Source organism: Onychomys torridus, chromosome 18 (genome assembly GCF_903995425.1).
Source record: "Onychomys torridus chromosome 18, mOncTor1.1, whole genome shotgun sequence".
NCBI classification, from domain to species: Eukaryota; Metazoa; Chordata; class Mammalia; order Rodentia; family Cricetidae; genus Onychomys; species Onychomys torridus.
The window spans coordinates 63,644,421-63,670,602 of record NC_050460.1 but is presented as its reverse complement, the minus strand read 5'-3'; the positions used below and the strand labels follow the sequence as shown (position 1 = coordinate 63,670,602).

Genomic DNA, 26,182 nt, shown 5'->3' with positions numbered 1-26,182 from the left:
ATGGGGGCATACAGAAGGGCTCTGTTCTTGACTGTTCTTCCACACAGCAGCAACACTATGTGAATCAAGACCAAGGTTAGTAAGAGCAATACTGCTGACTCATCAAGCCTGGGGGTAAACCCAGACACCCCGCTCGGTGTAAACCGTAAGGGAGACGGTTCCCCTGCCCTGCCTCACACTAAGGCACCAGCAGTTTGTGTCTCTGCAGGTGTTAGTCTGTCAGTGCAAATGTCAGCTAGTTATAAAGGCATCCTCTTCGTCCTGTTAGAAATGAACTGATATCATGGATCCCAAAGGACTTCAGAGACTCGTAGGGATCTGTGAGCCACACTTGCCAGGGATAGGCTCCACTGTTTCTATAGAAACAAATCGAAGCGACATTGCAAAAATCACCTCTTACCTTTGCCAAGGTTAAAGACAAACGGCTCGTTCCTATCGTAAGTGGAATCAAACTTCTTTCCATTGGACAGTGTTCCTTTGTAGTGGACATAAACTTTGTCACCAATCATTGGGCTTTCCTCACTACTGCCCACTCTTTTGACAATCTAGAAAAGACAAATACAAGGGGAAAAATGTAGGAGCTTTTTATTTACATAAGAATTAAAAGGCCACACAGGCTACTCCACATGACACAGACAGATTTGCAAATTCACCCTGGCTCCTCAAGGCTTCATTCCTTCTTCTCTCAGAAAACTGTCTTTTCCTAACCCTTCATAGTGCATTTAATATTACTACTCACTGCAACATTCTCTCAAAATAATTACGCAGAGGCAGAGGTAGAAGGATGGATCACTGCAGGAGACAGCCTGGTCTATACAGATGTACTGTGAAACCCTATCTGAGACAAAACAAAGCAGAATTAACCTCAGCTGGCTGGTTTAATGCCCCACACTCTGATGCTAAAATCTCTCAAAACACAGGCTGATGAGCAGGATGAAAGTCCACAAACTGAACTGGGCCAAAAAGATTGCAGGTCTTCTTAAACAGCCACTTAGACAGCCACAGCAAAGCTTCAAAGATATGGCTTATTTACTTCCCTCCTTTTCTAAAGATAGGCCATGACTCTACTTGGCTATTCACCCTGATGTAACAGGTTACACTTCCATTATTTGAATAATCCGTAAAATCTAGACTTGGATGATACCAAGTAACTTGTTTTCTAGTGAAGAAAAAAGGGGGGAAAAAACCCAAAAAACTCCAAAATGAAAAATATTTAGCCATCGTAAAATTCAGAATTTTTTTTATTCTTGGCTGAGCAAACTGCTAAGGCAGTTGGTCAATTCTTGAAAAAGAAAACTCAATCCAGGAGTGTGGTGGTACAATTAGCCTGTCAATCATCTGTTAAAAAGGGGCCATTTTCAGTGGTACATAAGATAGTTAACATCTGATAACATCCTCTTTGGGAAGAGTTTGATTTTTCACATATATAATTACTTGCTTTTAAACTCTTGGGGATGTGTCTCTGAAGCCCCACCTCACACAAACACCGTGAACTTAAGATCCCCCCCCCCTTTTTTTTTTGGAGACAGGGTTTTTCTGTGTAGCCCAGGCTGTCCTCAAACTCACAGAACTTGCATGTCTCTGCCTCCTGAGTGCTGGAATTAAAATGTGTGCCCCACTACCACACAGCCTCTTCCAGGCCTTAAAAGAAAAAATTCAAAAGCACTTTAAAAAACCTGTATGAAATCCTGGAGAGGCTCTGGTCCCTAAGCTGCATATGACACTAAGCGGTCATCGGTGGGACCTGCACTTTAGGACGACTAAGAACACCCCGGCACGTGGGATGGGACTGTGGGAGTCAGATGGCCATTGCAATGGAAATAGGTGCTACAGCATCACTCTGGAGCGGGGGTGCAGTATGCACGTGTGCTCCTGTGTGTGTCTGTCTCCCCAGCAAGATGAAACTTGTGTGTAAGTCTTAAGTTGCCCTAAAGACAAAAATCTAGTCTTAATTAATCTGAAAAAAAAAACAAACAAACAAACCCAAACTTTTATTTTTGATTGATTAGCATTATTATAAATTTACAGACAGAAAACAACCCAGGGGGGTAACAAATGCTCCAGGTCACAGCTGCCAGACTCACAGAATCTTCACCAAAAGCCCCATGGTGGCTTGGAGGATCTAGACAGTAACAGACATTACGACCTCAAGACCTTCAAACCACAAACATTTATAGTAAGCCTAAAATTCATTGTTCTTAGGTTTACTCCCTAGAACAAAGGAGACTACAGTTTACTGTCTGTTTATTTAGAGGGCTCTGAGCAGGCTGGGCAGCAATGTACACTCCTAGTGGAGGGATGCTGTGGTCTGGATAAAGCATGAATATGATCTGTCCTCTCTAAAGCTATGATTGCTACTGGGCCAGTGTTGGGACACGACACCTTCAAGAGGGAAGTAGGCAGTTAGGTGGAATCAATGCCTTGCTTGTATGAGCTCCTGGTGGAGGGATTGGGTTCATCGTAAAAGTTGTAGAAATCTTGCTCACTCCTTATTTTTGCCTCCCAGACTGCCTGGCCGTCCTTCTGCTTTCTACAATGAACAGTGACCTGCATCTGCTTTCTCCTAGAAGCAAGGAGATGCAGGCGTGCCATGTTCTTGGACTTCTCGGGCTCTAGACCTGTGAGCCAAAACAAACACCTCTTTTATGAACCACCCAGGACTCTGTTACAGAATCCACAGGGTCTGAGGGACCTCAGAGGCCAGGTCTCTGAATCTGACACACTGAAGAGAGAAGGTGGGAGATGCTGCAGACAGCCTGGAAAATCTCCAGTGTTGTGAGACGTTTCCTGGAGCTCTGGGTGAGCAATTAGAGTTCCAAGGCTGAGAAGCCCAGGAAGAGGACACCATGGACTGACAGTACAGAGTAAGACAACAGGAATCCATGGACGTTCAGGAGACCAGCACACAAGAGAGGCTTCCACATTAGCAAGGAGAGACAGAACCATCCAGCAGTGCTGACACAAGAGCTGCTGAATTTCCACCTGGCAGGAACACTGAGAATATGCAAAATAAGCTCATCAGAGAAAAAATAACTACATAAAACATGTATGACAACAGTGTGGAACAAACAACTAGTTAATGTGTTTAAGTCATTTAACCTCTTAGTTTCAGCTAATTCACCTATAAAATGGGAGAATCTGGCATACCCTGGTGGCACAGTCCTACAATCCCAACTACTTAGGACACTAAGGCAGGAGGATGGCAGGTTCAAGACCTGCCTGGGTTACAGTGTGAATTCAAGGCCAGCCTGGGCAACTTAGTGAGTCTTTGTCTCAAAAATACAGAGCTGGTGATGCTCTTGTCTAGAATCGATGAGGCCCTAAGTACTATCCCCAGTACCACCATTATTAAAAGGGTACTGTCTCCATAACACTGTTGCTAAGATGAAAATGAAAACATGTGAGGAGTCTGATGAGCTAGCTCATGGGGTAAAGTGCATGCTGAGCAAGCAAGGGGAACCCAGGTGCAGATTCCCAGGACCTATGTAAAAACCTGATGGTGACAGACAGAGTGTGTCTGTGATGGGGGACAGAGACGAGTGGACCCCAGGGGCTGGCTAGCTAGGCAGCCTTACCAAAACAGGAGCCTCCAGGTTTGATGAAAGACCTTGTCTTGCAGAAAAATAAGGTGGAGAAGTGATTGAGGAAGATATGCTGACAGAGGGCAAGTCCACATGCATATGTGTGCACACATGCATGCAACACACATACAAAATGAAAAAGCATTTATCGTGCTTTAAATAAATGGAAAGATGACCCAAATACATATTGTCTGTGCTCCTCCATCATGACACACCGAAACAGTACTTGTATATAAAACCTAAGTCCTCTGCTCTCCCTCTACAAATTCCCTAGTACAGTCACTATAGCTTCAGTACACCCATAAGCACATTAAAACAGCAATTCACATGTACACGCTGACGTAAGGATGCAGTCTTTTGGAATCAAGTAACTTGGGCTGTTCTCCAGGGCCTGGGATGTGAGTGACCAGGGCTCGTCACTTTACCCAGCCCAGCCTCAGCGGCACTTACAATCTGGGATGAACAGCCCGTTATGAAGACAGATGTGAACTGAGCTCTAGTGTTTGCTACTTAGCTTTAGTTTGAAAACACCAGCCACCCTCCCCTCCCCAAAAAAGGCTGGATGAAGTCTCCATCTTCCTTCCGCACGGCAGATCTCCCTACGGTCACACCGCTGTGGCCTTACCTTTAGTACCCCCCTGTCTTTTTTGGTGGTAATATCTTCTCCCTGTTCAACCAGGGCGGCCGCTGGGTTTTCTCCATTGTCACCGGTGCCTTCATCAGTAGTCATTGTCCTTTAAAAGTAGAAAACCTGCCAAGAGAAGGGTATTTTCTTCAGGGAAATATCACTTCTTAATGCACCTGAAACCCCGAGAACTGAGCTTACATAAGACTACTAGAGTTAAAACATCAGAAGTAATAACACAAGTATTTGCTGCGCGCATGTACTGATGTCATCAGACAGGTAAATAAAACATCACCCAGTTCTTCCATTTCCCGTCTAGCCCTGGTCCTAGATTAGAGGGTAGTACAAGTCGGGTCTGCTGGTAATTACATTCCCTAACACAACTACACAGGGAGAAGCTGCCCTCTCACAACGCTACAGCACCCTTCTCCTACAGCCATGTCTTCTGAAAGAACTAAGAGCTTCCCAGGCGCTCTGCTAAAGACAGCAGGTTAGCAGGCAGGCAGGCATCAGTGGCATAAGAGCTCAGAAACAGCAGAGAGCCATAGCTCAAAAATGCAAGCGCTTGTCATCTCTGGACCCTCTCAAAGACTACATTTCCCACTGCTCACTTCAAACAACTACAGAATGAGGTTTTAGGAGCTGGGTGTGGTGGCTCATGCCTATAATCCCAGAACTCAGAGGTAGAGGCAGGAGAGTTGCAAAGTCTAGGCCAATCTGGATTACATAATGCGTTCCAGGTTAGCCTGGGGCATGAGATACCATCTCAAGGAAAAAAAAAAGAAAACCAAAACAAAATCATTCCCCACACACACACAAAAGGAGAGAACAAAGTTCATTTTCCCACAGCACTCAATGTATCTCTCACAGTATGATGCTGACCTGTCTTTCAGATCTAGCCTCTGCTACTTCTCTGCACACACCACACAGGTCAATCTAAGCAAGTCCTTCCCCACACCCACACTTTGATAGCCTTCTCCCCCACAGGCCAGCTCCACTATGTGCATACGAGTCATTTTGCCCATTTTTTTCTCCTTCCTTGGCTCTTAGTTGAATGTTGGTATTTAAGAGGCATTCCTGGTAGATTTTAAGGTTCTTTGAGAACATGGGTTATGTTCGTGTTCAGTCTTTAGCAGGTACTAGAGAACAAGATAGGGTTTCTCTGCCTTAACAGCCCTGGCTGTTCTAGAACTTGCTTTGTAGATAGACCAGGCTGGCCTCTGAACTCACAGAGGTCTGCCTGCCACTGCCTGCGAGTGCTGAGGCTAAAGGTGTATGCCACCGCCCCGGCTACATGAGTAGCTCTTATTGCCAATGTCACCTGACACTTCTTCATGCAAGGCCAAATACTATTATCAGTAATTAAAAGGCTAACCAAAACACTACTGCTACGATTAATTTTATACTGTTCCGTGACTGAGCGGGGAAAACGAAAAATTAGCCATAATTTCCTGAAACAGATTCTTACGTAGCCCAGACTGGCCTCAAATAGACACTCTCTTGCCTCAGCCTCCTGGGTCCTGAGGTTAAGGACACTACAAACCCCAGCTGAGAACTGACCACTTCTAAAGCTGTTCCACATTAGGTAAGAACAGACTCCTGGGCACTCTGTTCACAGTCAAAACCACTTCTACGCTGTGAAAAACCATTCTACTGCTAGAGCTAATGACGAGAACACTAAACTGCAGTGTTTCAACTCACTTCCAAAAGAGCTAAGTTGTCTGCAGTGTGAGGAACTTGCTGTGCCGAAAGATCTTCAAAGACAACACCAAAATCCAAGGGCCCAGCCCCATTCTTGATTTTCTAGCACAGTTTATACCAGAATAAAAGGTCCAAATGTTTGTCTCAGGGTAGTGAAAGGCCAGAACAAACTGTTCTCAAACAAAGAACGAAAGTTCAGTACCCAGTCTACATGATGCTGGACTAGATAATAAGGAAAACCAGACAAGCTTCTGGAAACCCGAGGCTTGTGACATATTTTCTGACACTCAGGAACTTGTGTGAAGCACCAAACAGCAGAAAGAGATGGCCTTCTAAGTACTGGTGGGAGCAGGTCACGGACAGTACCCATGGGAAGTATGTTTTAGGTTCTCACAGATACACAGACCTCTATCAACAGAACACATGACCAAAGCACTGGAAAAATTAAAAACTCCAGGCGAGAAGTTCTTGAGAAAATGGTCCCCAGAACCACCCCAGACTGCTCACCAGGAAAGGAGAAAAAAACCTTCCCAGCAAAGCTTTTACCGGGTGATGTGCATCATACCCCAAAACTGAGTAGTGTAGAGAAAAACTAACCAGCAGTAATGGTTTCTGAATGCACAATGGCCCCAAATCTGTTTAAATTTCAATTCATAAGGAACTCAAGGTGTCCTGTCAGTGCTGGCCATGCCATGTTATGAAACTCTACTGAGGTCTTGGTTCTGAGCACACATGTGTGCATAACTGTGTATGCCATCATACCAGGTAATCCCAACAGTACTGCTGTAACCCCTTGGCTCAGACTGGAGGCTACTGCACACACTATGACCAAGCAGGGTTTTGCTGCACATACAAAGTTTTCTGCTTTTAGGGACATACAACGGGGACTGACTATTTTCCTACTGCCATTTCTCAGCATGTAATATCCCATCAGTCTATCTTTGAGTTGGAGTGCAGCAAAGCAGCACATCCATCTGTTGGCATGCATATTTGCTTTCATCTTTAATAAGCAGTAAAAACATATGTACACCAAAGATTGTTTTAAAATAAACTATTAATGACTTATTATCAATAAGTGTTCAACATGTGTTCCTATTTTATATATTTGGGATTGCATAAGAATTTCTTGAGTAGGGGTGGAGAGGTGGCTCAGAGGTTAAGAGCACTGGCTGCTCTTCCAGAGGTCCTGAGTTCAATTCCCAGCACCCACATGGTGGCTCACAACCATCTTTAATGAGACCTGGCGCCCTCTTCTGGCTTGCAGGCATACATGCATGCAGAACATTGTACACATAATAAATAAATAAATCTTAAAAAAAAAATTTCTTGAGTAAAAAGGGGTCACAAATGGGAACAGTTTAAGAAACCCCATCTGAGCAATATCCTTTTAAGAGGTGACATGAGTCACAACCAAACTCTGTGGCAAACAATCAGACAAACAGCCTCACAGTGATGTGGTGAGAGGTATATATTATTTGTGTGCTATTTCTTAAAAAAAAAAAAAAAAAAAATTTAGCTGGGCGGTGGTGGCGCACACCTTTAATCCCAGCACTCGGGAGGCAGAGGCAGGCGGATCTCTGTGAGTTTGAGGCCAGCCTGGGCTACAGAGTGAGTTCCAGGAAAGGCGCAAAGCTACACAGAGAAACCTTGTCTTGAAAAACAAAAACAAACAAACAAATAAATTTAACTAGGGGGTGCTGGAGAGATAGCTTAGTGGTTAAGAGTACTGGCTGCTCTTCCAAAGGACCCAGGTTCAATTCCCAGGACCCACATGGCAGCTCACAACTGTTGGATCCCAGTGGATCCAACTCCCTCACAATAACATGCAGGTCAAGCACCAATGCATAAAAAATTTAAAAAATTTTTTAAAATATTTAACTGGAAGGTTGGAGAGATGGCTCTGTGGTTGAGAGCACACAGAAGACTGAGGTTCAATTCCAAGCACCCACATGGTGGCTCACAATCATCTGTAACTCAGTTCCAGGAGATCTCTTCTGGTTTCCATGGTCTCTGTATACAGACAGGACACAAACATACATGCAGGTAAACATAAAACTAATTAATGAACGAATTAAAAAAGAGGAAAAAAGTTTTCTCCAGCAAGGTGCTGCTGGCGGTGGCAGCACGCACTAACCACAATGCCAGCACTTGCAGGTGGAGGCAGGGGGATCCAGGGTTTGAACAACAGGCCCAGCCACATGAAACCTTCTCAAAATGAGGTCAGCCCTAACCACATATGAGCAAAGCCATTTGACCTGGGCAGATTGTATTTACAAATTTACACACACACATGTAACAATAATAATTTGAGAATAAGGGTATGGATTTGAGAAGGGACATAGGAGGAAATAAAGGAGAAATAGTATAAATACATTATTCATATATGAAATTCTCAAAAGAGAAATAATTAAGTTAAAAATAAAAGAGAAAAGAAAAACTTGCCTCGCTATTCAAATAAGCATCCCATCCCCACAAGCCCGTGGGTTGGCTCTGGAACTGCCGTCTTGACAAGAGAACTTATTCAACACTGAAGGAATGCGAGCACTGTAAATCTAAGAGAACGGCTCCCAACAGTACTGCTGAGTCCGTGTGAAGAGAAGGACCAGGAATCCTCAGGACAAGAAAACAAACCCTTTCTAGGTTTCAAAGCCAGATCAATCTTAAAGAATAAAGAAATAAACTAAATTTCCCAAATATTTCCCCATGCATTCCATTTAGGCTACTAGAAGTATAGGTTTTTGTAAGCAAACAAATCAAATAATCTTTGTACTTTCTGTGTTACATAAAAAAGACAGGACAATTCCTAAAACCCTTTAAGGCAAACTGAAGAAGTTTCAGTACACTCTTAATGGAGTCTTAATGTTCTTTCCTCGTCCTAGGTTCATTCTGGATTTAAAGTCACCCTTACCTAGCACTATTATTAATTCATGATAAAGCAGCTTATTGTACTGCACTAGCTAAGGGGGGGGGGGGGATTGCTTCCCAGTGCACCAGAAAGGGAACACACAGTTCTCCTTGTTATGGACGCGCCAGATAAGGACTCTCTCCAAAGTGCTGGTCAGCAAGCACCTGAGACAGGACCTAACAATGAGAAGACAAGCAGCATTTCATCAACAGGGGCTGAAAACCGCAGCCCACTGACCAAATGGCTAGGCCTCCCAAATGAGAAACCATTTCAAGCTTTCCCCATGCCCATGGACAGGACTGATGCTGCTCTCGCGTCACAGTGGCTACACCAGACCGTCCCGAGTGTGACAGAAAAGTTGGTAGGAAGACCAAATAGGGAGGTGAGAACTGGCTTCCTTGTTAGAAACCCCCAAACCACAGTGACGGTGTTTCGAAAGTGCTTGAAGTTCTAATAAGCAGAAGTACCCTGCTGGACCTTCTTTCGACAGCCCTGCAGGCCTCCCTCCCATCCTCCCAGGCCCCCTTGCTCCAAAGTCTTCCTGGAGAGACGTCAGACCTTTGGGCTTATCCTTCAGGCTTCTTACTCATCTTGCTAACTGGCAACCTTAGGATCACGTGTGGAACTTTTAAAATGCTGTGGGTGCCTGAACTCCAACTGCAGAGGGGCCAGGCTGAGGTGGTGTCCGGGCACCAGGTGGCAGAGCACGCTGCATGGTCTCGGCGTGCAGCCAGATGTGGCTGGAACCATCACTTCTCTCATTTTCTGTCCTGTCCTTCCTGCTCCATGTTGGGAGAGCTTTTCCTTGATGGGATTTTTAGAGCCCCATTTGGTCAGTAGCTATGGCCAATATTTTGTTTACTCTGTTTCAGAGACTTTCTTAAACTTAGTAATGTTCATTTTTACATGATTTTTATTCGATGATTGCTCACTTTCCTCAGCACTTTGTAATTTTGTGGCTATAACTTCACATCTTTCTGCATATACTACTTAGAATAAGGCAGGACATTTCTTAGGAAAAAGTACTTGGCTAAAAGTTGTTTCAAAAAGGCAAACACGAAGTGCTGAGTTTCTGTGTTCCCTAGTATCTTCAGAGGCACTGGCAATGTTAAAGATGTAAGAAGGACAGGCAGGGTCTCCTGAATTCAAAGTTAAGCAGAGGAGAGATGAATAAGGACGCCAAGGTGACAGGTGGATGGTTTGGTATTTGCAGCACAGTTTCAGAGGGAAATGAATGCTTTGGGCAGAGGGAAATAAAGGTTTAAATTCATAGGGGAAAGAGCCAAGAGGGAATGAAAAGTAGTGATTCGAGATGTGCTGAAGTTTCCCCAGCAGTTCAATATTCACAGGCTGCATAAGTTAGAGCTAAACTAAAAGGGTTGCTAATTAAATTATTTCTTTAAAAAACATACTCTTACTTTAAATATTAGTTTATCTTATGTGCATGGGTACTTTGAATACATGTCTGCACACCACATGCACGCCTGGTGCTTACAAAGGCCAGAAGGGGTCAGGTTCCCTGAGTTACAGTTGTGGGTGCTGGGAACTGAACCTGGGTCCTTTAGAAGAGCAGTCAGTGCTGCTGCCGCCGAGCCATCTCTCCAGCCCCAAATCAAAGCGTTTCCTTAGGTAGGTAGTCATGAAAATGTCTGAATATTTGGAAACACCAACCATAAAATGTTACAGTTTGAGAAAGGATGAGCTACATTTATACATAGTGCAGCTGAAGGTTATCTAGCTAAGCCTAGAAGCATTAAACACTCAAATCATGGAACTAGGAAAGAAATCTTTCTTAAGTGAATGTTCATTCAAAAAGAACACCGATGTTGGCTGTAGGTAAAGTGCATTAAAGAGAACACTATTGTGGTAGATAGAGTGTGTCACTATGGTGCCCAGTGATGACTTGGTCTTCTAGGCACTGAGAGTTATGGGTAAGAGTGCAGGCAACCCAAACTGCATGGATCAGAATGGGTCACTACAGCTACAGATATCTACAGATTCACTCGATTACAGCTACCCAGCACACCACCTTCTTCATCATCATTTCGCCTTAGGGTTCCCACAGCTGCAAACATCAGCTGTACTGAACAGGTGAAGCCTTACCCACTGTAGGAAAACCACCTTGTACTACTGACAAGAAAAACAGGAAACAAAAGAGGGGAAAGCTGCCAAGATGTCCGTTTTGGTTTTGTTTCTATTTCGAGGCAGGCAGGCTAGGCTGGGACTCACGGAGATCCGCCTGCCTCTGCCTCCAGAGTGCTGGGATTAAAGGTGTGCAATGCCATGGCCTAGCTGCCCTTTTTTTTTTTTTCTTTTTTTCAAGAAATGGTTTATGTATACAGCCCTGGCTGGCTGTTCTGGAACTCACTATGTAGACCAAGCTGGCCTCGAACTTACAGAGATCTGCCTGCCTTAAAGGGGTGCACCATCACATCAGGCCAGGCACCAACACATCTTAAGAGAAAAGAGAATGGCACACGGAGAACAACCTGTAGCGTGGTCCTGCTTTTAGGAAGCAATGTGTATGTGTCTGCATATATGTATTCCAAGAAGTCTGCAAAGACCCTCGGCAAGCAAAGCCCCGCCACACTGCTCCAACGGGTAACATCCACTAGAGAAGAGGCCTGGCAGCTAGGTGAGGGGTGCATGCTGCAGTACTAGCACTCGGGAGGGGGGCAGGAGGACCTGGGTCGTACGGCTGGTGCGGGTTGCACAGACCTGCTCTCAACAGACACAACAGAATAACGGGAGGAGCAGGCTAGCGAACTTACACCTACTCAAGCTTTTTCTTTCTTTTTTTAAGAGACAGGGTCTCTATGTAGCCCTGGCTATCCTAGAACAGCCTCAAACTCAGGAGATTTGCGTGTCTCTGCCTCCTAAATGTTGGAATTAAAGGCATGTGCCACCAAACCCCAGAGATTTTCACTTCTTTTAAAATAGCTTAGCACTGTTATATAGTCTTTTCAAACTTAAGGGAGTCCAGCCATCGGGACTTTTCATTCTTTCTTTTCGAGTTAATTCAACATTTGAAAAATCACATTTGGTGTATGAATGGGGTGTGTGAGAGCGTCACGCTACAGTGGACAGCTGCCAGGAGTCTCTTCTCTCCTTCCACCATGTGGGTCCCAGGGATCACTGCAAGTGCCCTCTAAAGCTAGTTCAGGAGCTCCAGCTGGGACCCATTGAACAGGGGTGCTCTCAAAACATCTGGGAGAGAAGTCCTGGTGACAGTTATAGATTAGGGAGTTTAATGGTAATTACGATGACAATATTGTCACAACTACTGCAGGACACTGAACTCAGGGCCTATGCATGCCAGCTGCACTCTACCCAAGCTACATCCCTAGCCTGCTTCTCAAGTCTTTATGGCCCAAGCCTCACTGCTTGTACGTTGGGCAGCACAACTGAAAGCCCCTGCTGAAGAAGCTGAGCATCCCCGGGGCAGGTTGAAGGATCTATCCCCAAAGCACTGAGGAGACTGCTCTGCTGCCCTGTACTCCCACCCTGTGCTCCCACCCTGTCAATCTTCTAAGCCTTCAGTGCGCATCCACCTGCTGAGGCAGGCAGTCCAGGTTCTCTCCAGCACTTTCTTGACTTGATGTTCTGCTAACAAACTCTACAGGGCTCTATACCAAGTCATGAAACCCCAGCCCAAAGGTCTATCAGATAGGCATGGCTACTAAATGCTGTAGCAACTGATGGTAACACTCAATAGTCTTCACTTCTTCCTAGTAACAAAGCCTCAACTCAGGGGCTGGAGAGATGACTGGGTGGTTAAGAGCACTGGCTGCTCTTCCAGAGGTCCTGAGTTCAGTTCCCAGCAACCACATGGGAGCTCACAACCACCTGCAACTCTGGGTCTAGGGGAAAATTAAAAAAAAAACAAAACAAACTCCACTTATTGACTTACTTATTTTAGTATCTTTTTTGCTTTGTTTTGTGTTTTGAGATTTTGAGGTCCTGAGTTTGAAGCCCAAGAGGGGAATCCAAAACTGCTGTGCCAGGTACTGTTGTAGTGGAAACGCTCCAACAGAAACATGTGTCTCCATGAAGTGGACATTCTGTCGAGGGCTGAGACACTCTGACCTGGGCCGTGTTCTTTGGTTTTGTTTTGGAAATAGGGTCTCACTGTGTAGTCCTGGATGGCTCAAAACTTGCTAACTTAACCAGGCTGACCTCAAGTTCAGAGATCTGCCTGCCTCTGCTTCACAAGTGCTGGGATTAAAAGGGTATGCTACCATGCCTGGCTCCAAGTTTTTAATCTTAAAAAAAAAACAACAAAATTTCTACTTGGTACCAGAGTGGTAGATTAACCTGAGGTGACTCATTAACACCTAATAGTTTAGTTCCAAGCCTGCTGCTGGTTTCTAAGAACATACCAACAGAAGCCAATAAATACCCCAGAGTGTGTAATATGTCACTTTGTTTTTCCCTCCACTGCTTAGTCTAAATAAAGGGCATATAAGCAGCACTCAATAAATGGTGAAAAGAATTGTGATTTCAAAAGCAGTCAAAACAAAGATGGTAAAGTACCAGGCAGTATAAAGAATCAGTGCAAAAATGTCATGGCAAGCTGACTAAATTACTTCTCTAAATTAATTTGGAAAAATTATCCTGCACCCGATTGTGACTTTAAAATGAGAAATAAGATTTGTTCCCCCCAGGAATGATAACTAAAATAACCTGGGCATAACTGAACATGTAGGTGTGAAGCACACTGGAAGCATCTGTGTATACACCACACAGCAAGCAGAGGACCAGGACCACATCAGCATCTCCGAGACCCACTCGACTAGCAATCAGAAGAAGGACGGTTCACAGAGAAAAGAAACATAGAACCAAGGTTTATCCACTATCATATCCCACAACTGGAGACATGGTCAGCAGCTAAGAGAACTGACTGCTCTTATGGAGGACCTGGGTTTGATTCCCAGCACCCACACAGCAGCTCATAAACAGCGGTAATGCTAGCTCCATGTTATCTAGCTTCTGAAGGTACCTCCCCAACACACACACACACACACACACACACACACACACACACACACACACGGTGCACAGGCATATATGCAGTCAAAACATCCATAACACATAAATAAAATATTGCATTCTCTTGTACTAAGCCAGTGTCTCATTCAAACATTTCAATGTAAATCAAGCAGATGTTAAAAACATGGCTTCCTTGTGTTTCTTAAAAGTCATTTTAAGTCCAAAATAAAAACTGTAAAAGAACAACACTTCATAACAAGAGTTGAAAAATGCTAGAGAATGATTTCCTTGAGAGTACTAAAAAAGCATATGAATGAAGGCATTTTGAGTTATCTCTAAAAATAAATTTCCTGTACTTTAAAGATAAATTACAGCAAAATTTAATATGTAACATCTGTTTGTAGTTTGTATACCTTTCTAACTTCTGGAGATTTGAAGGCTTGTGAGCACATGGAATAAATCAATTTTTAAAGAAAAAGAATAGCATTTTGGGCCTGTGGACAAGCCTTCCTCACGTAAGAACAAAAGCTTTGGCCACCATGGGTCCCTGTTCTGAAGACAGGTGGCTTAAAGGCCAGAAGGCACACGCCCTCATCTACAGGCACTAGCTACAAAGGCTTTGCCCTCACTCAATTTTTCTAGCTATAAATTACAGGAAGTTAGGCTACAACGACACTCCGGCTCCAAGACTTTATATTTAGAAATTACCTTTAATGCTTTGTGGGAAGTCAGATTTGATAGGCGGAAAGGGAAGAATTCCAAAGGAATAAAAAGTTATTTTAGGGGGCTGGAGAGATGGCTCGGAGGTTAATAGCACTGACTGCTCTCCCAGAGTTCTAGAGTTCAATTCCCAGCAACCACATGGTGGCTCACAACCATCCGTAATGAAATCTGGTGCCCTCTTCTGGCCTGCAAGTATACATGCTGTATACATAATAAATAAATAAATCTTTTTTTAAGTAAAGTTATTTTAGTATTATAGAACTCAACTTCCCATTCTAGCCCTCTGGGCAATAAACAAACCAACAGCAAATCAATCAATTAGTTCTGAGCTTCCCTTAGACACAGCCCTAGTTTTCTGGAGCTGCTAGAACACATGACTACAGGCTCACTGGCTGAAACAGCACGGTTTACAAACCTGCAGTTCTGGAGCTGAGACAAGAGAAAAGGCAAAGCAAGAGGGTGTACCCTGCCTATGGGCCTGGGGGGACCACTCCTTGGCCTTCCCCAGATTCTAGGAGCTACCTACAGGGTCTTTGCCGGTGGTTCCCTTCCTTCATCTTCAAATGCTGTGTTTCTTTGTTGGTTCCTAAATTAATCTTTCAATGTTATTCATTTGTAAATTCTCATGGAGGCCGGAAGTGGACTTCAGTTGCTCTCCACCTTAATTTTTGCAACAGGGTCTCACTGAACCTATCCCTTGCAAATTTGGCTGGACTGCCTGAACAACAAGCCCAGAGACTCTCCTGTTTCTGCCTTCCCAGGCTCACACCACCACAAGTGGCTTTTAATGTGGGTGCTGGGGTCTGCCTCCAGGTCCTGGTGCTTACTCAGCAAGCACATTACCAACTGAGCCAAATGTAGTCTCCTGCATCATTCCTTTGTAGTTATAGCTCCTACCTTCTAACAGAAAGCTCCTCTTCTTTGTAAGAGCTCATGTAAGCAGGGCATGGTCATGCACTCCTTCAGTCCCAGCACTCAGGAGGCAGAGGACAGGGGATCTCTGTGAGTTTGAGGCCAGTCTAGTCTACAGAGCTAGTCCAGGACAGCCAGGGCTACACAGAGAAACCATGTCTCAAAACTCCCCACCCCCCAAAAAAAAGAACTCACGTGACAAAGCAGGGAGCAGCTGGAACAGGCATATCCAGTCTTTAGCTTTACAAACACCTACAGTGTGCCCTTTGCTCTGTACAGCAGACTCCAAAGCCCTTCAGGAGCCCTTCCTTTGCTTACTGCAGTTACCCAGTCAGCCGACCACCATGAGTTTCTCCAAGAATATAGTCAGTAGGTTCCTCACCCCACACTAGGGCTCTCCTACTGCTCTGCCCTTCTTTCTCTCTACATCCATTTGGACAATCAAGTTCTAACCTGACAGCCAAGTAAAATCTAGTATTTCATAGATACTCTGAAAATACCTTCAGCATGTCAGAGGCACTTACCTAGTCTGTCTGTCTGTCTTTGTCTTCTTCTTTCTTTGCCTTTTCTTTTTGGCTTTTTGAGACAGGGTTTCTCTGTGTAGTCCTGGCTGTTCTGGAACTCACTCTATAGACCAGGCTGGACTCAAACTTAGAGATCTGCTTGCCTCTGTCTCCCAAGTGCTGGGACTAAATGCGTGCACCACCACCCAGCTACCTGGTCTTTCAATTCCACAACACATTAAAATTGTAAGAAAACAACACACACACACCACACATTCTTCCTCCTCACTATCACTGAAGAGTGCTTCAAGCAGCGCACCATAAATGCTGGAGAATGTATAAGCGTGCTCCTTAGCAGACTGTGTGAGAAACACACAGCAAACTGCTCATACTCCAGCACACAATGTGTGAGTATGTGCACTCTCTCCATCCCCATAAAGCCACCACAACAATCGAGACAATGAATAGATCTGCCATCCACAAGATTTTCCTGTGTCCTTTTCTAACTCCTCCTTTCCCAGCTCAGGTCCCCAGGAGGTCACTGATCTGCTTGCTGTGTAGTCTGACTGTCCTCAAACTCAAATGATTCTCCTGTCTCATCTCTTAACACTGGGATTACAGGAGTACCACCATAACTAGACCCATTGTTTTTTCTTTTACTTACTTTACTTCAGAAAAATTTGGTACATCCAAAGCTACAAAGATTTTCTTCCAAGAATTTCATAAATCTGTGCTTTACATTTAAGTCTATAATCAACTGGGTCAACTTTCTGTAGGGGTCATGGAAGTCTCTGTGCTCACAGACATGCACTGGGGACCCAGACTGTTAAATACATAGGGAAGGAATACAAACGCCATTTTCCACCCAGAAGGCTGGAGCGGAAGTGCTTTCTAGCCTGGTGACCATTGTCCTATCTGTGTGGCTGAGGCCTTTGCAGCCCTGGACACTTGCTCATAAACTCGGTCTTCTCAGTTGGCTACAGAACCTAACGTTATGAACTGTGTGCCATGTACTTTACAGAGTCAGTGCAGTTACACCTCATCTATACTGAGATTATTTTGTTCCTCAGAGACTTAGGCATGCTTTGTTGTGCACAAGAATAGTTTTCACCAGACTGTGCTGTGCTTCAGTGAGCCTGAAATAAAGCAATGGGGTCGAACTCCCAAAGTCTGAACTAATAACCTGCTACTGTGCCATCCTGAGCCTTCTTGCCTCCTGTAGCTGGATCCACTCTGCTGCCCTCTGCTGGCGGATTACCCTGAAGGGTTAAAACTCTAACGCCATTTGGCAAACAGGGATTGTTCATATCTCAGAATTTGGACATTTAAAATATGTACATGAACAGTTGATGCTTTTTCTAACATAGTTGCTTCTACTCACCAGGCAGAGACCACTTTGATTGCCGTCAATCATCTGTTACACAGCTCGTTTCTAAGACTCCCATCCCAACTAAAAACTGGTAACAGTCCTGCTTACCAGCAAGCACTTGAAGGAATTTCGCAATTTATGAGATTTTAACCATGATCCTGGAATACCTTACAATCCACAGGGTCAAGCTATAGGGTTAATCTATTGTGAAATGATTAAACAGCAAATTTTAAAATAAAAAGGGGTTATATAAACCTACCTACACCTCCACATACTAAGATGTATAGTATGAAGCAAGGATTCTTTTCTTTTCTTTTCTTTTTTTTTTTTTTCCAAGACAGGGTTTCTCCATGTAGTTTTGGTGCCTGTTCTGGATCTCGCTCTGTAGACCAGGCTGGTCTTGAACTCACAGAGATCCACCTGACTCTGCCTCCTGAGTGCTGGGATTAAAGGCGTGCATCACCACTGCCCATCAAGGACTATTTTCTTAAATACAAAGATCAATTTGCTCCAAAGCTTTTGTTTGTGAAAAGACAGGTTTTTTAAAATTTTATATTTATTTTAAGTGTATTTGTGTATTGTCTGCATGTACGTCTGTGTGAAGGTGTTGAATCCCCTGGAACTTGTTACAGATAGTTATGAACTGCCATGTGAGTGATGGGAATTGAACCCAGGTCCTTCAGAAGAGCAGTCAGTGTTTTTAACCACTAAGCCATCTCTCTAGCCCCCGGCAGTCTTTTTTTCCATTAAACAAATTCTGAAGACTTATTATTTTATGTACGTATTTTGCCTGCATGTATGTCTGTGCATTATGTACATGCTTGGTGCCTGTCAAGGTCAGAAGAGGGCTTCAGATCCCCTGGGACTGTTGTGAGCCACCATGTGGGCTATGTTCTTAAGGGTTATTGTTTCTGCTTCTTTTTTCCCCCAAACTATTGTGTTCAAGTTTGGCATTATAACATTGGCACCACAGAGTAAGTTAGGAAATAGTCTCTCTATGTCAACATTATCCAAGAGTCTGTGCAAAACTAATGTTACGGTTCTTCAAACATCTGGTAGATTCCTCAGGGAAAGCTACGTAGGGCTTAGTTTTCCTTGAAGGAATTCGGCCTTTGTTTTCAACAGATGAAGCACTTCTCAGGCTATTCACTGCTTCAGAAATAAGCTTTGCTGTCTTGGATCACTGTCTACTTACTATCATAAAGCAACTCATACTGGTTTTAATCTTCTTTTTAAAATTGCATGTTCTATACTTCATTACTTTCTCTCTCTACTGGTAATGTGTGTCCTCTCTCTTCCTTCTGGTCAGTCAGGCTAGAAGTTCACAGACTATACTTGTGGTTTCCAAGAGACAACTTTTTACTTCATTGGCTTTCCCTACTATTTTCCGGATTTAAGCTTTTATCTTTGATCTGTTTCTTCTGTCTACTTTAGCTTTTTATCTTTCTTTCATTTCTTTTTAAAAAGATTTATTTATTATTATGTACACAGAAGAGGGCACCAGATCTCATCACAGATGGTTGTGAGCTCCCATGTGGGTGCTGGGAATTGAACTCAGGACCTCTGGAAGAGCAGCCTTAACCCTCTGAGCCACCTCTCCAGCCTTCTTTAGTTTCTTAAAAAGTAAGCTAGATACTTTTTTGTGACTTTACACTTTCAAATTTGTCCTTTGAGTATTTCCATAGCTATAAATCACAAATTTTAATGACGTATTAAAATTCAAAATTTTTTATAACCTGAGTTCCTGAGAAATGTGTTCATCTCTAAATGTTTATAATTTTTCTGGGCATTTTTCATTTTTAAAAATAAATTTTTTTTGAGACAGAGTCCGTGTAGCTTTGGCTAGTCTAGAGCTAACTCAAACTCAGAGATGCACCCGCCTCTGCCCTGCAGTGCTGGTTTTCAAAGGGTGCACCAGCACACCCAGCATATTTTCCATTTTATTTTATATGTGTGGGCATTCTGCCACATGTCTATCTGTGTATCATGTGTGTGCCTAGTGCTCTTGGAGGCTGGAAGAGCTCCTGGAACTGGAGTCACAGATTTTGAGTCATCAAGTGGGTGCTGGGAATTGAACCCAGGTCCTGTGGAAGAGCAGTCAGTGCTCTTAACTGGTAAGCCATCTCTCCAGCCCCCAGCATTGATTTTATTTTTTATCTTTCCTTTCCTTTTTTTTTTTTTTTTTTTGAGACAGGATCTCACTATGCATCTCTGGCTGTCCTAGAACTCACTCTGTAGACCAGGCTAGCTTCAAACTCACAGAGATCTACTTGCCTCTGCCTCATGAGTGCTAGGATTAAAGGCGTGTGTCACTATGCCCAGACCCAGCATTAATTTTTAATTTAATTTCTTTTGGTCAGAATACATACTTGAGTATCAAGTCATACAAATCTTTGACATTATTTTATAAACTAAAATATGAACTATCTTACCATCTTATATGAAACTGAAAATAAAGTGTATTTGGTTTATAATGGATAGACTATCATCACAAATGTCAATTCAGGTAGTTGGCATTCACTTCTGATGCTCCCCTGGGGAGCTGTTCACTGGTCTATCGTTGAAAGGATAGAGACCTCTTTCTTCAGGGTTTATCAGATTCTGATTATGTATTTTGTTTATAGGTACATAAATATTTCAAACTATTAAATATTTAGGACTGATGACCCCTTTAACTTTTTTTTTTTTGGGGGGGGGGGTGGAGACAGAGTTTCTCTGTGTAGTTTTGGTCCCTGTCCTGGATCTTGCTCTGTAGACCAGGCTGGCCTCGAACTGCCTCCCGAGTGCTGGGATTAAAGGAGTGACCCACAGCCGCCTGGTGACCCCTTTAACATAAGAAAATCTTCCTTCTTGGTAATCTTTTTCTGTTTTCAACATTTATGTATAGGTATATGTGCATATGAATGTTGGCAGAAGCCAGAAGAGGCCATCACAACCCTGTAGCTCCAGCTCCAGCTCCAGGGTTGCAAGTGAGCCACCCAATGTGGCTGATGGAAACTGGACTCAGGGACCCTGGAAGAACAGTAAAGTACTCTTAACTACTGAGTCCATTTTTTCTAGTCCCTATTCTTGGTAATCTTGTTGGCTCTAGAATCTAATTGGTGTAAAGTCAGTACAATCATTGCGGCTTCCTTTAGATAGTATCAGCAATGAGTATTCTTTTCTACTTTATCTATTGGTATGTTCGTATTCACACAGCAAGTCTCTTCTAGGTAGCACACAATGAATTATTATGCAACTTACAGCACCCTGTCTCTTAACTGGGGATTTTTAGGCCTTTTATATTTAATGTGACCGCTGACACAGTTTTTATGTGAATCTACCTTCTTACTGTGTATTTCCTATTAATCACATTTTTTTTTACATTTTCCTTCTTTTTTTTTCTTGCCAAATTTTGAAATTCCTGGCTATTTTTTTCTTCAAAAAAAAAGGGGTGGGGGATTAATGTGATCCTTTTTCTTTTAAAAACAACAACTATATACACATCTTGTCTTCGTGGGTTTTTTTTTTTTTTTTTTTTTTTTTTTTTTAACCGTCTCAAAGTATATTCTGGACAGTTCACACTGCCAAGGCTTTGGGCTACAACATCTACTTCAGTGTCTACTAATTTCATCACCAGAGGCATCTCAGAGGCTTTCTCTTTCTTTCTTTCTTCCTTCCTTCCTTCTTTCCTTCCTTTCTTTCTTTCTTTTGGTTTTTCGAGACAGGGTTTCTCTGTAGCTTTGGAGCCTGTCCTGGACTATCTCTGTAGACCAGGCTGGCCTCGAACTCACAGAGATCCGCCTGGCTCTGCCTCCCGAGTACTGGGATTGCAGGCGTGCGCCACCACCGCCCGGCTATCGGAGGCTGTTTCTATTGAATAACTTTTCCTCCTTTGTGAGCGTGGTGATTTTCACCTGAGGCTAACTGAACCTGGCCCTGGTGAGGGACAGGTATTTTTGCACTCCTCTGATCTGATCCTTTCCAAGCCTGTTCTGGAGCTTTGTTGGGAGGATGAAGGAGTCTTCTGTTGAGGGCTGTATTCGTCCACCACTAAGGCAACCAGCTTCTGAGTACTCTCCCTGATGTTCTATGGCCTACAAGGCTTTCCTAGTTTGGTTGGTAGTAACTAAAACATTTTTGTTTGACACAGTTTTGCTGCTGTGTAGCCAAGGCTGGCCTTGAACTCACCATCCTAAACTCACCTCTGCCTCCTGAGTGCAGAGAATACAAGCATCTGCCACCATGTCTGACTTTGAAAAGAAAGGGTTGCTTTGGGGTGGCTCTTTTGCTGACTGAGCAGTGCTGTCTGAAAAGCAAATGGGATGCACACATCTCTGGACTCCACTGAGAGTGCTCCCTCCTCTTCTAGAGCCATCTCTGTCCTCTCCGGACTCCACTGAGAGTGCTCCCTCCTCTTCCACAGCCATCTCTGTCCTCTCTGGACACCACTGACAAAAACCCTCTGGAGTCTAGTGTAACTGCAGCCGTTACCTGCTGGCTTCTTTCCCCAGGGATCACTCTCCCCTTTGCTGCTGGCTTACTGGTGTTAGATACTGTCATCTTGTATATTTTGTCTGGGGGTTTTTGTTTGCTTTGTGATTGTAGCCTGGAGAGTAAATCCAATCTCTATAACTATATTTTTGTCAGAATCAAAAACACAAGTCTACAAATTCCATTTTAAGTCAGAAAAAGATATGATGGAAGAGTGGTGTTTCAACAGGTAGAAAGTGTTGTGGCATAGAATATTTGTTTAACTAAGTAAGATGTGTTACATTTGTGTTGCAGAGTAACTATTTAAGTAAAGACGTGTTACATTCATTTATGCTGCATTTGTTTAACTATGTAAAGATGTGTTGCTGTTTCACCTTGCCCGCCTAATGCGTCTGATTGGTCTAATAGACAGCTGAATGGCCAATAGCTAGGCAGGGGAGGGGCAGGCAGGACTGGCAGGCGGAGAGAATAAGGAAGAGGAGGACTCTAGGCTCAAGAGAGAACGAGCGAGGGAGCCAGCCGGCCGGCCGCGGAGGAAACAGGAAAGTAAGACACACAGAATGGAAGAAAGGTCAAAAGCGCTGAGGCAAAATGCAGATGAAGAGAAACAGTTAGTATAAGAGTTAGCTAGAAAGGAGCAAAAGCTAGGGCAAGCATTCCTAACTAATAAGTCTCTGTGTCAGGATTTGGAGGCTGGAGGTCTGAGAAAGCCCACTACAATAAAGTCTTATAAAATAAGCATTGCTGGGACAAGTCACAAAAGTCTCAAATTTGGAAAGTGTAGTTTTCCCATGACACTATAAAAGTCTACTACTTTAACAGATAATAAATAAATAAATAAATCTTCCAATAATCAGGTATTTTATTTTAAAATGCTAAACAAAACGATGACTCTGTGGCAATCTGGTAACTGCAGCACCATATTTTGGTTTTTCCTTTCTTTTTTCCCATTTTTTGGCTCTTTGAGATAAAGTCTCACTATGTAGTCCTGGCTAGCATCAAACTGAGTCATCTTTCTGCCTCTGCTTCTCGGATGCTAGTCTTACAGTACACCATCATATCATTACTTCTGTTTGTTTTGAAACAGGGTTTTTGTGTGTAGCCCTGGCTGTCTTGGAACTCACTCTGTAGCCCAGGCTGGCCTTGAACTCAGAGATTCGCCTGCTGCTGCCTGCCAAGTGCTGGGATTAAAGGTGTGCAGCTCTACCACCCACTCACACCAGTTCTTATTTTGATCTTTAATCTATAAGAAATGGTTATGGAGGGCTGGGGAGATGGCTCAGAGGTAAAGAGCACCGACTGCTCTTCCAGAGGTCCAGAGTTCAATTCCCAGCATCCACATGGTGGCTCACAACCATCTGTAATGAGATCTGGCGCCCTCTTCTGTATATATAATAAATAAATCTTTAAAAAAAGAAATGGTTATGGAAAGAACAAAAACTGATTTTTATATTCCATAGGACCATTAATAATTATCATAATTTTAAAATTGAGTTAAACACTGCTTTATTTTTATGTTAAGCGTCAGGATCTTTTTATGTAGCTTGGGTTGGAACTGGAGCTGTCCATCCTCCTACCCCAGTCTCCTGAGTGTAGGGATTATGGTGTATGCATCCATCCTGGCAACTGTTCTTCTGTTCAGGAATCATCTGAAAAGTGTACAGGGGATACTAAAACATGTCAAGTCTTGAAGTTATAAAAGTGACTTTGGCCCCGGGCAGTGATGGCACACGCCTTTAATCCTAGCACTCGGGAGGTAGAGGCAGGCAGATCTCTATGAGTTCAAGGCCAGCCTAGTCTACAGAGTCAGTTCCAGGACAGCCAGGGATATACAGAGAAACCCTGTCTTAACAAACAACAACCAAAACAAAACGATAAAAAGAAAGAAGAGTGATTTTGGTTGGTGTTGATGGTAACAGAGTTTAACAGACATTTTAAGTTTAGATTCTGTTCTACAGCAAACTTCAAACGTCCACCCAAAATACACAAAACCTATGAAATATTTCAGTATGTTGAGTTTTTAAATCCCACTGGAACTGGGTTGCACAATTCTGCATTCTGATTGGCTGTGGTTTTCCATAGTCGTCTTCATTTGTTCCAAAGAGAAGTTTCCTGATAGGGGTGCTGAACTTCCCTGTGCGTATAAGGGCAGGTGTTTAGATTAGTGTTAGGATTATGCTCACTTAGTACAGTAGGAATTGTAGGTTCTCCTTCAATAACCATGCTTTCACTAGCACTAAGTACTTAGCTAGGTTTCTGTTACCAGGCATTTCTCTCCGACTGGAGAGCTGCCGGTTACTGACCACGTCTGCCCAGCACTACTGCACTCTTGAGGTTACTGTGCCACGCTGATCACTGATGTGGTTCACAGGCATCGGAGCCAGACAGGACTGTTGGTTGCCTCCCTCCTTTGGAAGCTGCATGGTACCTTCTGGTACTATGAAAGCTTTTCCTCAGGGAAAAGGTATTCAGGTCAATTCTAGCTCAGGGGTCTCTAGGCTCTGTGTCTAAGGTGCATGGTGTCTCCAGTAATAGGGGACTTCCCTTACACCTTTGGGGAGCAACCAAGGCCAGTAACAATAGGCTGTATGTTTTGGGAGCCTCAACAACTCAAAAGAGGGCGCCTCGGGTCTGCTATTAGGGTTTTGTTGAGTGCTCTTTAGCTGGTAGAGGGAGCATCATCAGCCCACTGGGTATCTTCTTCCCTGAGATATCTGCTCAGATTACTTCTGGTGGGGGTGTGCAGGTAGTGGCGGTCTATTTCCAACTGTGTTATATTCTTATTACTGTTGTGGCTGATAGTGGTGCTAGCAATCAAACTAGTTAGTCACACATGGTGCACAGATACATATAAGGTAAGAGTAAATAAAAGTCCATTCACTGTATGAAGCCATTCACTAAAGACCACAACAGGTAAACCCAGAGATGGAAAGCAGAGGAGTGGTTGCCAGGGAGGGGCTGGAGAGACGGGCAGGTGGAGGGGAGTGACTGCTGATGTGTGGAGGAGTACAGTGGTGGTCTGAACACACTGGAAAACCCAGCTGTGCACTCTAAAGGGTGAACCCCAACACCTGAGGTTCAGTCAACAAAGCCATCGTACAACAGTCCACTGAATACACGGCACGCGCTGCTGCCGCCCACAGCATGTCACACTGTGGGACACTTCTACGCCTCACTGCCCGCCGCATGCCAAAGGGATCCAAAGTCTTGCTTAAGAATCTGTTTGACAACCAGGCGGTGGTGGCACAAGTCACTAATCCCAGCACTCGGGAGGCCAGCCTGGTCTACAGAACGAGTTCCAGGACAGCCAGGGAAACACAGAGAAACCCTGCCTCAAAAACAAAACAAACACAACCCCCCCACACACACACACAACCACACAAAGAATCTGCGTGACAACAAAACAGCTGTGAACTTGAGCAAGTCACATAACTACTTTGAGCCTCAGCCTCCCAACTTAAAACGTAAGGTTTAGCATGACTGGAATTTAGAGCACAGGTCAGAGCTGTCCTCAAAACCCAAAGGAAAAAAAAAAAAAAAGAGTTCCTCTGCACTGGGACTCCAGTACTGACCCCACTGCACAGCACTCCAGTGCGGCACAGTGGACTTCCTTCCAGCCTCAGCAGTGGGAGCTGCTATAACTGTCCTCCTAATTTACACTACTATCTTAAGGCTTCCACAAACCACAAACATGAGCCTGGAATGGTAGGTAGCTCACACAGGTAACCCCAGAACTCTGAAGGCCGAGATTAAGTTTAGAGGGGTCAGTTTAAGGTCATCCTGAGCCACATACTGAGTTTGACACCAGGTTAGCCTTGGAGACCCTACCTGTGGAGGCCCACAAAGATTTCCTAGTGAGAGCTGAGCTTGCTTTACCCAGCAGGGCTGCATTAGGGGACTGCTTGGGTACTAGGTGACTGCATGGCTACCAGGTGACTGGAAGGGTCTACGTCTGGCTGAGCTGGGAGAGGTCTTTGCTCTACCTCCCGGCATTCCTATAAACAGTCCTTCAGAAGCCACAGAAGGGGCTGGTGGGTAAGGATCCAGGCCCTCCCGAGGCTATCCTGTGTTTCCTTCTGTCTCTCTCTCCTTCTCTCTTTTTTCTCTTTCTGGAGCTGAGGACCAAACCCAGGGCCTTGTGCTTGCTAAGCAAGCGCTCTATCTCTACCACTGAGCTAAATCCCCAACCCCTAAGAAAGTGTTTTCTTTCTTTTTTTTTTTTTTTCAAGACAGGGTATCTCTGTCATTTTTTGGTGCCTGTCTGGATCTTGCTCTGTAGACCAGGCTGGCCTTGAACTCAGAGCTCCGCCTGGCTCTGCCTCCTGAGTGCTGGGATTAAAGGTGTGCATCACCACTGCCCGGCTTCCTCTCTCCTTCTTTCTAAATATTTCTCACATCTCC

General features: G+C 44.0%; 1 protein-coding gene across 1 annotated transcript in view; it reads right to left on the bottom strand.

Annotated features, from left to right (window-relative positions):
* Fkbp5 (FKBP prolyl isomerase 5) overlaps positions 1–26,182 on the bottom strand; it is an 85,344-nt gene that overhangs the window by 40,649 nt on the left and 18,513 nt on the right. The window contains exons 2-3 of the mRNA XM_036168176.1: positions 4,207–4,332; positions 401–545 (exon numbers count right to left, since the gene is read on the bottom strand). Coding sequence (XP_036024069.1) covers positions 401–545; positions 4,207–4,311 — 250 coding nt within the window. The 5' untranslated portion in view covers positions 4,312–4,332. The remainder of the gene's footprint in view (positions 1–400; positions 546–4,206; positions 4,333–26,182) is intronic.